The 13486-nt window shown below is 55.2% G+C and overlaps 5 protein-coding genes across 6 annotated transcripts in view; 2 read left to right on the top strand and 3 right to left on the bottom strand.

Moving 5' to 3' along the window:
• The first annotated feature begins 48 nt into the window (after positions 1–48).
• On the top strand, positions 49–3010 carry LOC109538746. 2 transcript variants are annotated; one of them, XM_019906122.2, is made up of 8 exons: positions 49–154; positions 664–817; positions 871–957; positions 1014–1260; positions 1314–1501; positions 1837–2167; positions 2221–2543; positions 2595–3010. In XM_019906122.2, exons 2-8 carry the CDS (start codon positions 668–670, stop codon positions 2859–2861), a joined length of 1593 nt encoding a protein of 530 aa, XP_019761681.2. In that variant the 5' UTR covers positions 49–154; positions 664–667; the 3' UTR covers positions 2862–3010. The 2 variants fall into 2 exon arrangements, with proteins under 2 accessions (XP_019761681.2, XP_048519037.1); XM_048663080.1 differs by lacking the exon at positions 49–154 and adding an exon at positions 445–532.
• On the bottom strand, positions 2922–4587 carry LOC109538749 (arrestin domain-containing protein 3). The gene is made up of 6 exons (XM_019906126.2): positions 4149–4587; positions 3936–4088; positions 3666–3886; positions 3236–3610; positions 3038–3182; positions 2922–2974 (listed from the first exon to the last, which is right to left on the bottom strand). The coding sequence occupies exons 1-6, from the start codon at positions 4258–4260 to the stop codon at positions 2946–2948; spliced, it is 1035 nt and encodes a 344-aa protein (XP_019761685.2). The 5' UTR covers positions 4261–4587; the 3' UTR covers positions 2922–2945.
• Positions 4588–4777: 190 nt separating this feature from the next.
• On the bottom strand, positions 4778–5727 carry LOC109538738 (MORN repeat-containing protein 3). The gene is made up of 4 exons (XM_019906110.2): positions 5552–5727; positions 5195–5494; positions 4937–5139; positions 4778–4883 (listed from the first exon to the last, which is right to left on the bottom strand). Exons 1-4 carry the CDS (start codon positions 5694–5696, stop codon positions 4785–4787), a joined length of 747 nt encoding a protein of 248 aa, XP_019761669.1. The 5' UTR covers positions 5697–5727; the 3' UTR covers positions 4778–4784.
• LOC109538763 (protein disulfide-isomerase TMX3) lies at positions 5676–8003 on the top strand. The gene is made up of 6 exons (XM_019906139.2): positions 5676–6345; positions 6448–6703; positions 6767–6939; positions 7001–7388; positions 7443–7659; positions 7713–8003. The coding sequence occupies exons 1-6, from the start codon at positions 6207–6209 to the stop codon at positions 7935–7937; spliced, it is 1398 nt and encodes a 465-aa protein (XP_019761698.2). The 5' UTR covers positions 5676–6206; the 3' UTR covers positions 7938–8003.
• Positions 7945–13486, bottom strand: part of LOC109538761 (echinoderm microtubule-associated protein-like CG42247) — a 7217-nt gene continuing 1675 nt past the window's right edge. Inside the window, exons 6-20 of the mRNA XM_048662921.1 lie at positions 11346–11531; positions 11115–11289; positions 10884–11063; positions 10695–10833; positions 10476–10625; positions 10248–10419; positions 10098–10193; positions 9891–10028; positions 9570–9830; positions 9384–9512; positions 9031–9322; positions 8793–8975; positions 8639–8734; positions 8313–8581; positions 7945–8261 (exon numbers count right to left, since the gene is read on the bottom strand). Of these exons, the coding sequence (XP_048518878.1) occupies positions 8313–8581; positions 8639–8734; positions 8793–8975; positions 9031–9322; positions 9384–9512; positions 9570–9830; positions 9891–10028; positions 10098–10193; positions 10248–10419; positions 10476–10625; positions 10695–10833; positions 10884–11063; positions 11115–11289; positions 11346–11531 (2466 nt within the window). The 3' untranslated portion in view covers positions 7945–8261. The remainder of the gene's footprint in view (positions 8262–8312; positions 8582–8638; positions 8735–8792; positions 8976–9030; positions 9323–9383; positions 9513–9569; positions 9831–9890; positions 10029–10097; positions 10194–10247; positions 10420–10475; positions 10626–10694; positions 10834–10883; positions 11064–11114; positions 11290–11345; positions 11532–13486) is intronic.

Genomic DNA, 13486 nt, shown 5'->3' on the forward strand with positions numbered 1-13486 from the left:
TCCGCTTGCCGACTGAAATAGCTGCGGGAATTTCACAAATTCAACACTGAGCCAGTCATTGGTTGACGTTCGCAGCGGTAGCAAGTGATTTTAACCTAGAAAACTGCTCATTTTTTGTGAAACTTTCGAAGATATCCTCATTTCTGCTCATCTGGTAAGTAGTAGTTTTCATTCTAGGCAGAAACGACGGGTTTTTGGGGCACCAGTTGGTTGGCGACTGGTTTTTGCTGCGCTCACTAGTGCAATGGCCAACTTATTACTTATTTTGGGGGCCAGGTGCCCCATTTTGCGGAAACTCGGACTGGTTCTGTTTCCGCCGACCCTTGAAAAGGCCAAACGTTGATCGTCAAGGTTCTTTGGTTGGACAAATTGGCGAATGCGCCCCTTCGGGGACCCAGTCCAAACTCCGTAGGCGTCACAGTCCAAAGGCGCCGCGACCGGGCAAAAATAGTGCAGTAAATAACAACAATTTGCCCGAGAAATCAACAAAGTCAGGCGCCTGGCGATCTATTTGAGACCCATTAAGGCGAAGGTTAGCGCGCACTTGAGGTGAAATTCCATTGGAATATTTCGGTTTATCTTGCCAGCGGGCAAAGACAGGGCCGTAATGCGGCCAAAATTACAACATCTGGTTACGTGTGTTCCATGATTCCACTGTTTCAGATCAATGGCAATGTTCGCGCACCATGCAACTATCGAGGATAACGAGCTGGATTCCATGCAGAGAATCTGGCAGGGGGGCCGACGTAAAGAGTCCGCATCCACGGCCTTTTTCCAGGGGAGCGACGCCGAGGATCTGCTGGCCCCGTCCAGCGAGGTGAGCACCAAATTCTGCCGCTTCCTCGGGAACTAGACGTTTTTTTTTTGCAGGCGCTTTGGCCCATTGCATGCACGCCGCATCCCCATGACAGGCCCAGCAGCGATGGCGAAAGCGACAGCGAGCTCCAGGACTACTATGTGAGTTTCCCCGGTTGTCCTCCGGGTGGAGTTAATGGCTGGAAATTGCGTTGCAGGAGCCGAGTTTCTTCGGCAAACCGTGTCTGGAGCTGGACGGGGCGGCGCTGAACGACCTGCCCGCCCACTACACCATCTGCTCCCTGCAGGCCCACCAATTCCCGGTGTGCGGCGTTTACATCGACAAGCGCATCGTCCCTGGCTTTAAGTACAAGGTGCGCCCACTCCCCCCGGTGGGGGAGCGCTCCACCCTAAACAAGTGCCTGTTCAAGGGCAAGGCCCTGCGGCTGCAGACCATCGGGCGAGGTGAGCGTCGTCCTCAGGCCACCCAATCAGCTGGTTATTTGCAACTTTTCCAGGCTTTGCGCGCCGCATCACCTTCGAGTCTGATGATGGCCGGCTGAATTGCAACGACAACTACTTCTACAGCGACAACAGGCCGGAAGGCTACGCGTTTGAGCTCGAGCTGCTGTCGCCCGGCGACAAATTCACCATCTTCGACATGAACCATCAGGCGCAGGGCACGGTGGAGGTGCTCAACATCGAGGTAGGCCATCGGGGGTTTGTCTTACGATAGTTAAAGGGGCGGGGATTGCAATCCCCCCAGCCCAGTCTGGATGGAAAGCGGATAGTCGATAAACTTTGCAGGTTGTGCGCGCAAAGCTTCCCTCCAGACTGAGCTGGGCGGCTAAAGGGGGAATGGGTAAGAACCAGCCAAAACCGTTGTTTTATCAGACCCATCGCACGCTTCCGACCTGAAACGGGGGGGGCTCGACCCGAAAAAGTCCAAAACTGAATTGGAAACGCCGCTGTCGTAAGTGATTGGCAAGCTTGAAAGGGACCGTCCAATGATCCCCTTACTTATGATGCTCACTCTTTCAGGGCCCAGAATTAGAAATTGCCAGCGCGTTAAGCGAACTGGGCATTGAAAAACGCGCAAATGTTAAATTTACAGGCAAAGTGGAATTTTATGATACGGGGGTGGCGAAGCCCGTGCTGCTCAGCGGACTGGTGGTGGCAGTGAAGGCCAAAGGCCAGCCAGCCGCCATCGTTTCCAAGGTCTGTAACGTGCACATCAAGCGCCAAAAGCTCTACTTGATACCGGGCATTAAAAATGACCATCGGCGCGTCACGGTGCGCGGCCTTGACATCAACGATGTCCCCACCAAGTACACCATGACTGGGCTGCAGCCTTACGAGCTGCCAGTGGTTGGTAAGTCCGGATTTCCACCCTCTTTTCTGGTAGTTGATCGAGGGGCTTTGCAGGCACCTACGTGGACCCGCGCGTCATTCCCGGATTCAGCTACCGGGTGCGACCCAACCACAAGACTTACCATCTGTTTGGCGGCAGAGCCTTAAGGCTGTTGAGCATCGGGATGGGTTACGCCAAGCGGCTGACCTTTGAGCCCGACACTTACAACAACCCGCAGAACTTCATGTGGTCGGACAACCACCCGGACGGCCTTGGTCTGGAGCCCAGGGCCGTGGCCAAGGGCATGAAGTTCATGGTCAAGGCTGGCGGCCACGTGATCGGCGAGGCCACAGTGTTCCGCGACGACAATCCCCAGTTTGAGGAAAAGTCCGAAAAGGTGGGCGCGATTAAGGGGGCGAAGCCCTGATTACCTTGGGAAATGTTGCAGATTAAGACCAAGACTGGACAGTGGGCCATCGAGAAGCACATTCATGTGGACGTGATCTGTCACGTGCAGCTGTCCAGGCCAGGGGGCGCGTCCAGTGAACGGGACTCGTACATGATGCGCATCTCTGGAGTGGCGTTGGCGCGGCTAGCGCCCGGCGCCCGCCGCGCCCACATCGTCGACATCCACAGCATCGGCCTGGACTCCGAACTGTACGTTCTCTTCACGCAAACCTGCACCGAAATCACCTTCCTGCCCAAGGGGCCGTGAGGCCCCCTCGATTGGCCCATTTGTCGGCAAAGCGGGACAAGGGACGCAGCAAACTACCACTTTTCAAAAGCAATTTTTTAATTTTCAATTGAGGCTGTCATAGGACGGGGGCGCTGCTGAAACACACAATAAAGTCCAGAAAAACTAAACAGAAATGGGGCTTGATTGATCCTTACGTTGCTCGTAGGGGCGTGCAGCCTCCAGCTCCTTTGGGGGGGCGCTGGGCGCCGGCCCCCCGTTCCAGCCCAGCGGAATGTGGCCCACTTTGGGCGCAAGCCGGACCTCCAGGTTATTGTGCACGGAGGGCAGCTTGGCCACCGCCTGTAAACCCAAAATTAGCCCATAGTCCCCACCATTTCCATCCTGCGTCGCACCTTATAAAAGTACTCGACCGCAAAGAGGCGACATTGGACAAAGTTGGGAAGCACGGCAGTGGGCGGCAGCGCCACCCGGAACACGTAGGTGTGCTCTCCGTGCGCCCCCAGGCCCACATCGTTGAGCTCCACCAGTTTACTCGAGTCCTGGCGCTCGTCGCGCCCCGGCTCCGTCACCTTGTAGGTGATCAGCTGCGTCAGCTGCAAAGAAACGCCCTCCACATTGGTGCTGGACATGTTGATTAGATGCATTTTGATCTCCAGTTCTTCACCGGGCACTAGCGTGGCCTTTGGCAGCTCCAGGTCCATGCTGATGGGGCCCTGAGCACAGCACCAGCAGCACACGCTTTTCTCATCGGACAGCGTCACTGGCATCTGGAAAAACACCACAGTGAATCCATTCATTCATTTGGCCCAGGGGGCTCATCACCATGTCTTCTGGACGGGCGATGAAGCGCAAATCCACGGGCGATTGCACCATTACGAGCATCTCGTCCTGGTAGTCGAAGGCCATCGGGCGGTCCACAGTGGCGACCAGCTTGTAGCTGACCGAGCCGCTTTCGCACTGGTAGGAGCCCGGGATGTTCTGCTGCAGTCCCAACTGGAAGGGATAAATGTGCTGTCCTACAGACAACGTTGTGCTGGTGTGCCCTAAAACGCCCAATTTGGCAAAAAGTCCACGTCAAATTAGGAAACATACCATCCCCATAAAGCCACTCGTTGGCCCCAAACACTTCCCAATCGCCCCGAAACTGGGTGTCTCGCGACTTGTGCTCTCTGGCCTCACTGTCATAGTAGGACTCGGTCCCCAGCCACGACGTCTGTTCCTTGCAGTGGAGTTCCACGCGGACGCCTAAAACAGCCCCAAATCACCCTCAAGAACCCACCTACATTTAACATTTAATCCACCTACCTCGCAAGTTGGTATCGGTATCCAGATTGAGCAGCACGCGCCCCTGGATAGGGGCGCCAGGAACGTAGTGCCCCATATAGTTATCCAAAATTAGCTTGCATTGATGCGGCATTGCACCCACCAGACTTAACTGAAATGGGGCTCTAAAACTGAACGGAACAGGCTTGACAGCTACACTCCTTTCAGTCAAAGGCTATTAATAGAAGGCCATTCATCAGTCGATTAGCTCATCGCCACAATTAGCTTGGGGTAAGGTCAGCGAAGGCCTGTGGCCCCTTTGTGCAGCCCATGAGAGAGCAGAAGCGGCCCCAAGAAACTTTTTAAGGGGCTGATCAGTTGGGGCCCCAAACTGTGTTGATGGTTGCTGTCAGGCAGGCGCAGTCAACCTTCAAATGGGGCCTGGCCGCGCTGCCAACTCCGCTAGCTGTTTTATTGTGCTGCATGCTCACTCATGTTGTTATGACTGAATCGAGTTTTCAATTCTCTATCCAACGATCCCAAAACGAACTCTATGGTTCAAATGGTTCTTGAGAATTGAGTCAATTTTGCAACTCAAAAAATACACGCAAATCTAAAGCTTCTCGAAACCAAGACCTAAGTGTCTGATATTCAAATGTCAAAACTAAATATTGATAATTAATAATAATTATATTGCAATCCCGACCAATCAGGGATTCCCGGCAAAGCGCCCTCAGTGGCCAAATGGCTAACGTCGTCGGCGTGCAACAGTGCCACCTGCAATCAACCCGTTTAACTCTCACGCACATAACCTCACTCTGACTACTCACTTCCGGAATGGCGTAGGCGGTTGGCTCGATGCAACACTGCCGGTAGTCAATGTCCCTCATGCGGCTGTGCACACAACTACCGTCGACCCAAACGCCCTCTTGCAGCTGTCCGCTCTTCAAGTGATAGAATCTGCCCCTTCCATGCTGTCGGTCCTTCTTCCACTCACCCTCGAATCGATTTCCGTCCGCTCTGATCAATAAGCCTGCGTCGCAAACCATCCGGTCAGATGGGTCAAGAACAGTTGGCGCGCCATCTACCTAAACCCTCGCGCACGTCGCTGACGTACTGGCCGTCGAAGAAGGCGCCATCTGCATACCACTGGCGTCCATGGCCGTGCCGTTTGCCGTGCCGGAACAGCCCGATGTAGAAACTTCCGTCCGGAAACACGCGCAAACCTTCGCCGTGCATTCGGCCGCGCTGCCAGTTGCCCCTGTAGCTGAGCCGGAAAACGTCCGTGCCTGGAATGCGCTGCGCCAGCACCCCAAAGCCGTGTCTTCGGTTCTGCGCAAGCTCGCCCTCATAGCGCTGCCCGTCCCTGGTTCCAATCACTCCTTTTCCTATGCATCTCCGCCGGTTTTAACTGAAGCAAAGTGCCGTCATGTGGGAAATCTCACCGGTTTTCTGGTCCTCAAGCCACTCCCCCACATACCAGTCGCCTACGGTGTTGAAAATCGTGCTCCGCACCCCATTGCGCTTGCTGGTGTTTTGTAGCTGGCGCGAGCGCGGCAGCGCGCAGCTTTGGGGCTTGAAGAAGGGCATGCCAACGTCAATTTCACGTGATTGGCAGTGGCATTTGCATCAACTGGTGCAGCGATTAATTAATTAATTGAGTTTAAGCTGAAGCCGCGCCTGCGGCGCCAGCAGTGGGCCGTGTGGGGGCAACGTACGCACGTAGTGCGATCTTTGTCTGGTGCATTGCTGGCAGGAGGGACGCGGGTCGCAGCTGCGCTCACACAGTGCTGAGTCGATGCGTAAAGCGCACAGGTCCGGACTGGATTTGAATTCTGCTACAGTTTTTGATAGTATCAGCACTATTACCGTTGTAGCAGGTTTAGTACTAAAGACAATTGATTGCTGATGGCTGTCACTTTTTTCCTGAGAAATCAGTAAAACCGAGGGGTTTTTTAGAGCATTTGGTAGGGGTCTGCTCATAGAGGAATATACAGCAAAAGCAAAATATGAATGGAAAACAATTATTGGAAACACTTTTTTAGACGCCCAATTTAACTGCCAATAAAAGATTAAAAAACAGAAGACTTGTACAATTCGATGCGTTTAAATTGTACTCTAGTACAAGTCCCACTCTCGCCCTGGCTGTGCCAGTTTTGGATCAATATCCGGATTCCGTTGCGGAAGCCTCACAGTAAAATGAACGTGTTGTGGCTCACCCCCCTAATAGTTCTCTTAGGTGAGTGGTTTGCGTAGTACAACTAGAGCCAGGACTGTTGTGGACCGCCCACCACACTGAGTCCGATCAGGTCAGATACAGGGTTGTTCGTTCGTTAACCAGGCAGCTTTCGGCCGTCGAACTCCTCCCGGGTGCTGGAACTGAGCAATGGGTTCCAGAAGGTGCGCAAATCGGGCGGCAGGTGGCTGGTCAAGTTCTACGCGCCCTGGTGCGGCCACTGCAAGCGTCTCGAACCCATCTGGATCAAGGTGGCGCAAGCGCTGAGCAGCACCAATGTGCGAGTGGGCCGGGTGGACGTCACCTCGTACCCCTCCGTGGGCACCGAGTTCAACGCCTTCGCCACGCCCACCATTAAATTGTAGGGCCGGTAGCACGTTTGCATGTGAGCCCAAAGTGAGTGGCTGAGATGAGCATTTTCTAGCATCACTCCCGATTCGGAGCACACCTACACTGGGGACCGCACTTTGGAGGCCTTGGTCAACTATGGAAAGAGGATGGCTGCGCCTCCCGTCCAGGAAGTGAGGAAGGTCGACAGCGTGGCCGCCCTCAAGAAAGCCAATCAGCTGTTCTTCATGTACGTGGGTGAACGGGAAGGTGAGGTTCCTCGGGATTCGTTGCATGGTTTGTCCCCCTCGGGTGCTGATGCTGGTTTCAGGGCCCTTATGGGACACGTTCTACGCCATCGCCTGCCACCTGCAGCCTCACGCCTTCTTCTACTCCACCAGCTATGAGCTGGGAAGGGAGGCTTTGGCCAATGGGTCGCGGCCCTTCGTGCTGGTGCACAAAGACCAGGAGTTGGCCTTCTTCCCGAACTCAACCCAGCACGAGGCGGAACCCTCCCTTGAGCGGTTGAACGCCTCTCTGGCCCAATGGGTGAACCGCGAGCGCTTCGGAACGTTCCCCAAGCTCACCAGTGACGCGGTGAAAGAGGTGATGCAGACTGGTAAGTTCCTGGTTTTGGCCATTGTGGAGGAATTCAGACAGGGCCCGCATATATCAGAGCCGATGCTCGAATTTCGCCACCGGGTGGAGTCAGTCATTCGGTAAGTCCGCCCACTCGCTCTCTGGCCCGTCCCACCATTTTGGACGCTCTACAGGAGGAAACGCAGTCTTTACCACGAGCACTTCCAGTTTGGGTGGATGGGCAGTCCGGATCTGGCCAACAGCCTGCTGATGACGCGCGTCCCCCTCCCCTTCCTATTGGTGCTCAACTCCAGCACCCTCCACCACCATCAGCCCGATGAAGAGCCCGCGCGGATGAGTGCGGAGCAGATCGAAGCCTTCCTCGATCGGGTGCTGAACGAAACCTCCCCGGTAATGCCACTGCTATACTCATCCCCCAGAACCTACATCATCCCACTTATCAGAGACTAGGGGGCAATGGACTTTACCTGCACATGGCCAGGAAGGTCTTCGATGTGAAGCGGCACCTCGAGGACATGTGGCTCGGTAACCGCTTCCTGATTATGCTGCTGTTTGGGCTCCCCGGCCTCTTTCTGATGCTCATCTTATGGGCCAGCTGCTGCACTGACATGCTGGATGCGGCCGAGGACGACGAGGACGAAAACGGCCTCCACGAAAAGAAGGAATAGACACAGGGAGGATTCACGTGTTTATTGTTGCTAAAGGTTCTATAAGTAAACGAATTCGTAATGAAAGTGTGCGTTTTGCCCGTGCCGCCCTATTCACATGGTGGAGGAGCCTCCTTGTCAAGAGGAGCCAAATTGGCAGTCTTCCAATCAACAGCGCCATCTGCAGCCTCAGAAATGCAGGTTCAAAATTCGATAAGTCGGCTCCTCCTCCTGCTCCCTGTCTTCGGCCTCCAGCTCGGAGTCGTCCGAGTCTTGCCGAGCCGTGCTACTGTGTCCCCACCTGGCGGCGTGCCTGGTCGAAATCGTCGGCAGGTAAACTGTATGCTGCAACCAACCTCCGATTAGCTCCGCCCACCGCGTCGCCGCCCCCCTCACCTAGTCCTCCGCCAGCTGCCACAGCATCAAGGAGGCGTCATTGCCGCCCACTGTCACCACGTTGCGGTCGTTGAACAGAAACCGGGCGCACGCCACTGTGCCACTGTACACTTTCTCCTCGTTGTATTCGGCCTTGGAGCTGAGGCAGGGGTAGCGGAACAGCCTCAAATAGCCGTCAGTGTCGCCGCTGACCAGCAAATCGTGCGCCGCTGACCGGCACACGGTGCTCACCAATGAGGTCATCGGGTAGAAGCGGTTGTTCCAGACGCCTGGAACGAGGACCAGTCAGGTTAGGTTGACAACAGTCAAGTAAAAGAGGAACCAACCGGAAACCATGAAGCCCACGGTGGCGTTGTGGGTGGCCCACTTGACCTCCTTCATGGCGATGGGGCTCTTTTCCGGCGTCAGCGTCTTGACGTCCCCTGAAAATCCCGGAATCACGACTTTAGCGGGTCTAAGGATCTCGACAGCTTCACTTACAAAAGGAGAGATCGTAGTCGGCAGTGACCGCTTGCAGGTAGCTGCTGTCAGAGCTCCAGTCCACCTGCATCAGGGGCTGCGAGCCCCTGATCTTGTTCGCCTTTTTGTACGAGAACCCGTCCCTGCTCACCCTGAACAGGTAGATGCTGCCATTCTGTGACGCAATGGCGATCAGCTCGCCACCTACGGAACGTTTCAGTGCTGAGCTGCCAATGAACCAGCGCGTCTAGCGACTCACTTGGATTGAAGCCCACGCAATTGAGAGGCGACCCGCACACCCTGATGGTGTTCACAATCTGCCCGGTCTCCGCATTGAGGATCAGCAGATGGCCTTCAGAGCTGCCGGCCGCCAGCGCCACCCCGAAGGGGTGGAACGTGAGCGCAATGCATTCGTAGGCGGCCTGCGTGGTCCATATCAGCTTGTTCTTCCGCCAGAGGGCGATGTTCTTGTCGTGACCGGCGGTGGCAAACACCTCGTCATCAGGATGGACCGCCAGCCCCCACAGTTGACGCCCATGCCCAAACACCATCTAGACGACGTTAAAGGTGTTAGGCGCCACTGCGCATGATTTTTGGCTACTACACGCCTACTTGATTGAACCTGCGCTGCAATGAGCCTTCCAGGATGTTGTTCTTCACGGTGCCCACGTAGATGTTGCCGTCGTTGCGGCCGGGCCGTTGCGGATAGATCGAGCGCACTCCCCCGAACAGTTCGGGCAGCTACAAAGACCAGCGATCAGCGCTGCACGCGTCTCGTTCACTGTTTCAGCGACCTACTTTGACCTCGGTGATCTTCTTGTAGTTCTGCAGGGAATCCCAGGCGGCGATGCGCCTGTCCTTCTCGCCGCCTGAGAGCAGGGTGCCTTCGGACAGCATGACGACGGCGCCGACGCCCTTGTTGTGCGCCTCGTACTCCATTTTCACGAAGTAGGCGCCGTCCGCGTCCACACTGTAAATCGTGATGAAGCCGTCGCTGTCCCCAGTGATGACGTCGCCGTCCTGCTCGAACTGCAGGGAGGTGATCAGGGTGCGCGACGGCTGAAACACCTCGTCCTCGGTCAGCTGGTTTGGGTGCCAGGCACCCCTTCAGGTACTCACCGGCTTCAGAATGTCGGTGCGTTCAAAGAACCCGTCCTTGCGYCGGTTCCAGAAGGTCAAGTGCCCCTTYCCATGGGTGATCATGAGGTTGTCGTCCAGCGGATGGAACACCGCTCCAGTGACCTCTTCGTGAAGGGTCTGGAAGAGAGGGGGGGGGGGGTTGACTGGATTAGTGGGAGGGCGCGGGTTTAGGGAGCGTTTGCTTACAGCGACTTTGCCCAGCAGATGGCCCCACTGCCATTGCCATACCGAGAGGATGCTCTCCCGGCCTCCGTCCACGCCCAGCACGTAGCTGCCGCCGTTCTGGAACATTCTCCCGTGTCCAGGCCGGATTCGGAGTCAATCGCGAGCACTTACCAGGAAGGAGAAAGCGACTGCCACCACCCCGAGCTCGAACTCGCCCATTCCGAAGACGTAGAGCGTTTGCAAGGTCTGGGTGCTCCAGATGCGGATGTGAGCCTGCGTCTTGCGGTTGCGGCCGCCCTTCTGCCCAGAGGCGACCATTTCTCTGGAAGGGTGCAGGTCCATGCTGGAACAGCCCCGAATCATCAACGTCTTGCGCTGATGCGCCTCCCTCCCACCTACCACTGGATGTCCTCAGTGTGTCCCAAGTAGTGCCTTTGCGTGTCTTCGTCCCGATCAAACATCACGGCGATCGCCGCCACGTAGTACAGCAGCTCGCCGGTAGGGAGCACCCAAAGGTTCTTGCGGCTGTCAGTGCCCCGGTAGCCGTACCTGCGTCGCTGAGTTAAGGGCCGAAGTGAGTGATGGGCGGGTGATACTTAAATGTTATGCAAAGGATACACCCACTCCAGGAGCATTTTCTTTTCGGGGGGCGAGTTGTCCATGGGCGCATGGTGGCTGGGCGGGTAGAAGGTTCTGCGCAGCCCTTTTATGGTCACCCGAATGGGCTCCTCCTTCATCACCTCCAACAGCGTGTAGTCTGCAAGGGAGGAGGATGAGCGGGAATCGGGGGGCGTGGCCTACACAAACCGTTCGCGCGGATTATCTCGCTCTCGGGGGCGTAGAGAGCGCGCGGGCGGCTCTTGCTTCTAGCGCGGCGCTGCTTGCTAATGTCCTCGACGAGGGCGCTGTGTGGCATGCGGGCGCGACCTCTTCTGACCGGCGACAGCAACACACCGGGAGTGGACACGGGCCCTACTAGGCCGGCTCCTGTTGAGCGGGGCTTTTCAACATTGCGTCCTCAAAGCTTGAGGGACTCACCCAAGTAGAAGGTGTCAACATCAGCGAACTCGTTCCGCAGCTGAGAAAAGCTGCGCACTTCCTGGCCGTTTACCGTGTACATGCGGCGGGCGCCGCTCATCTTGAGCACCTGGCCCAAGTCTTCTAAAACCTCCTCAAAGGGCTGTGAGGTGCGGAGGTTCAACAAAACGCGGCACTGCAGCAGACAAGCGCATTGCAACTCGAAACTGCAAACTCGAAAGAGCGGCTTACCTGCACAGTGTGGTCGGCGTTGTTGACGATGCGGATCACCCGGCCTGATGATGGCTTCAAGGAGCCACTGCCTGGCGCCGAAACGTCTGCCTCCACCATGGAAGCCTTGCGACTGGTCGCCTTGCTCCAACTCTGGCCGCCCGGCGGCTGGTTCCACAGTCCGTTCTTCTTGCCGTAGCTGGCCGCCTGGAACAAAGAAAGCGTCCAGGAAGATCCCCGCAAGTCCAGACGCTCACCATTCTGGGCACGGACACGACAGCGAAAGGAGTCTGGTCATCCAGCTCGATGTCCCACATTGGAGACGGAGAACGCGCCAAGATGGGGTGCAGACGGACTATGGGGGCGAATGGGGATTAGCTGGAGTAATGGGTGTAATGGAGAGTGGTGGGGAGCCTCAGGGTCAACTATGAGGGATTCGCATGATGGCCGACATTGGCGTGCTGCCGCTTTTCCCCCGTTAAATGGCCCAAATTTTCCATATGCCAGCCTTGATCTGTCTCGGTAGGGATGTGAGTGTTAGCTGAGGCCCCACCGGCCCTTCCGCCCATTGATCTGGGCCTCCAGATGGGGGGAAATCGTGCGCCAAGGGCCGCTAATAAATGTGTCGTGACTGGCCTTATCGCCTTTTCTCGCCGTGCGGCGTGTTTGCATAGTAAATCTCGGGAAAATATGTATTTTCCTGGCGACGTGACCTCAAAAAATCCAAGACGCGGGGGGGAAAACTGGACATTTGTCCCACTTTTCCTCCATCATTTGCATGAAATTTGGAGCCGAGGACGTGGGAAAGGGGCGGCCGCGTGCCCCTCAGTGAAACACACAGGGTGACCATGTTTTAAAYGGTACCTTCCATGGSTAMMYWCCMTTCSWACRGTACCTTCCAKAYCWTCTARACWYSSTGTACCTKCWMRWCAYCTCCAAATAGGYAGGCGCCAGYCAATACGAATTATTCAACARGGAAATAATTTGAAAAGAAAATTTTGCCGGAAATTTCCAGGGGGAAACCTAGGAACTTTTTGCGGTTTTCACAATTWAATTTTTTTCTCGCCAACGAAGCTTTTAACAGTTAAAAACCTGAGGACAATTTTCGGTAACCAACCTGAAAATGGGGATTTTCCTCAAATTTTGTAAATGGTTTTTGCCCTAATTTGTGGACCATCCAGTATAAGACATTTTGCCTTGTCGCAACGTGCAAATATGAACGATTGCGATGCACAGATTTCCATAAAAGAATCAATGCGGCCCAAGAAGGGAGGCGTTGGCGAACACGCAGCCGACTGAAAAGGGGAGCGTGCACAGAATTTTCCGGTGGCAGCTTCCAGCGGCTTCCCGAACCGATCCGGGCAGCAAATTCAACAAAAAGCCCAATTAGTGTCAAAGTGTCAGTTTTCCGGCCGGGTCAGAAATCGTTTATCTGCTCAGGGCTCCGCCCAGGATAAACAACGCATCCCTAGCAACCAATCCGCGCGCCCACAGTGACAAATCGGAAGTGAGCTGTCCGGGATGGGCGGTCCTTACACTAACCTACGACGAATGGTATAGTCGAAAGAGGAAGAACTGGTCAAAGGATCACCTTAATCCTGGGTACAACTACGACAGCTTTCCAAGCAAACATCCTAGCAATAACAAATTGCGCCCGGAAAATGAAGGAAAGAGCACGTAAGCACATGACCATCGTAACCGGAGATGAAGCCGCAATAAAGGCATTACAATCGTACACACAGGTCACAATGTGTGTTAGAATGTGTAAAAGAACTTACAACCCTGGCCGGGAGCTTAAACAGAGTGAAACTCACTTGGGCAACTGGTACAAAAGGGAACACAGAATACGAGATAGCTGCGGAACTTGCTAAGGCAGGGACCGAGAAACCACTGACCAACCAATTTCATGCCCAAGTTAGGGTGGAAGTTCGGCAGTGGATCTTGGAACAACACAGAAAGTACTGGGATGAGACACTTGGTGGGACCTCCACAACCAGTACCTAAACATGAACTGCTAGGTCTCAGCAGGCAAAAAATAAGGAGGACAGTGGCTTTTTTAACAGGACACTGAGAGATCAACCGACCTGCAGGGGTTGCAAATTAGAGGACGAAACTACTCTGCATGTTATGTGTCACTGCACGTCATATGCAACAGGTAGACG

The sequence above is a fragment of the Dendroctonus ponderosae genome, unplaced genomic scaffold, assembly GCF_020466585.1.
Source record: "Dendroctonus ponderosae isolate FM_Combo_2020 unplaced genomic scaffold, Dpon_F_20191213v2 Dpon_F_20191213_12, whole genome shotgun sequence".
Taxonomy (NCBI): domain Eukaryota; kingdom Metazoa; phylum Arthropoda; class Insecta; order Coleoptera; family Curculionidae; genus Dendroctonus; species Dendroctonus ponderosae.

Coding starts and splice junctions, on each gene's coding strand:
- LOC109538746 (XM_019906122.2), top strand. CDS start 668: ATGGCAATGTTCGCGCACCATGCAACTATCGAGGATAACGAGCTGGAT. Junction 958..1,013: donor GCGAGCTCCAGGACTACTAT/GTGAGTTTCCCC, acceptor ATTGCGTTGCAG/GAGCCGAGTTTCTTCGGCAA. Junction 1,261..1,313: donor GCTGCAGACCATCGGGCGAG/GTGAGCGTCGTC, acceptor CAACTTTTCCAG/GCTTTGCGCGCCGCATCACC.
- LOC109538749 (XM_019906126.2), bottom strand. CDS start 4,260: ATGCCGCATCAATGCAAGCTAATTTTGGATAACTATATGGGGCACTAC. Junction 3,611..3,665: donor TCGCCCGTCCAGAAGACATG/GTGATGAGCCCC, acceptor GTGTTTTTCCAG/ATGCCAGTGACGCTGTCCGA. Junction 3,183..3,235: donor CGGTCGAGTACTTTTATAAG/GTGCGACGCAGG, acceptor TTGGGTTTACAG/GCGGTGGCCAAGCTGCCCTC.
- LOC109538738 (XM_019906110.2), bottom strand. CDS start 5,696: ATGCCCTTCTTCAAGCCCCAAAGCTGCGCGCTGCCGCGCTCGCGCCAG. Junction 5,140..5,194: donor CGACGTGCGCGAGGGTTTAG/GTAGATGGCGCG, acceptor TTTGCGACGCAG/GCTTATTGATCAGAGCGGAC. Junction 4,884..4,936: donor CCGCCTACGCCATTCCGGAA/GTGAGTAGTCAG, acceptor GGTTGATTGCAG/GTGGCACTGTTGCACGCCGA.
- LOC109538763 (XM_019906139.2), top strand. CDS start 6,207: ATGCGTTTAAATTGTACTCTAGTACAAGTCCCACTCTCGCCCTGGCTG. Junction 6,346..6,447: donor CCCCCTAATAGTTCTCTTAG/GTGAGTGGTTTG, acceptor TTCGTTAACCAG/GCAGCTTTCGGCCGTCGAAC. Junction 6,940..7,000: donor GTACGTGGGTGAACGGGAAG/GTGAGGTTCCTC, acceptor TGCTGGTTTCAG/GGCCCTTATGGGACACGTTC.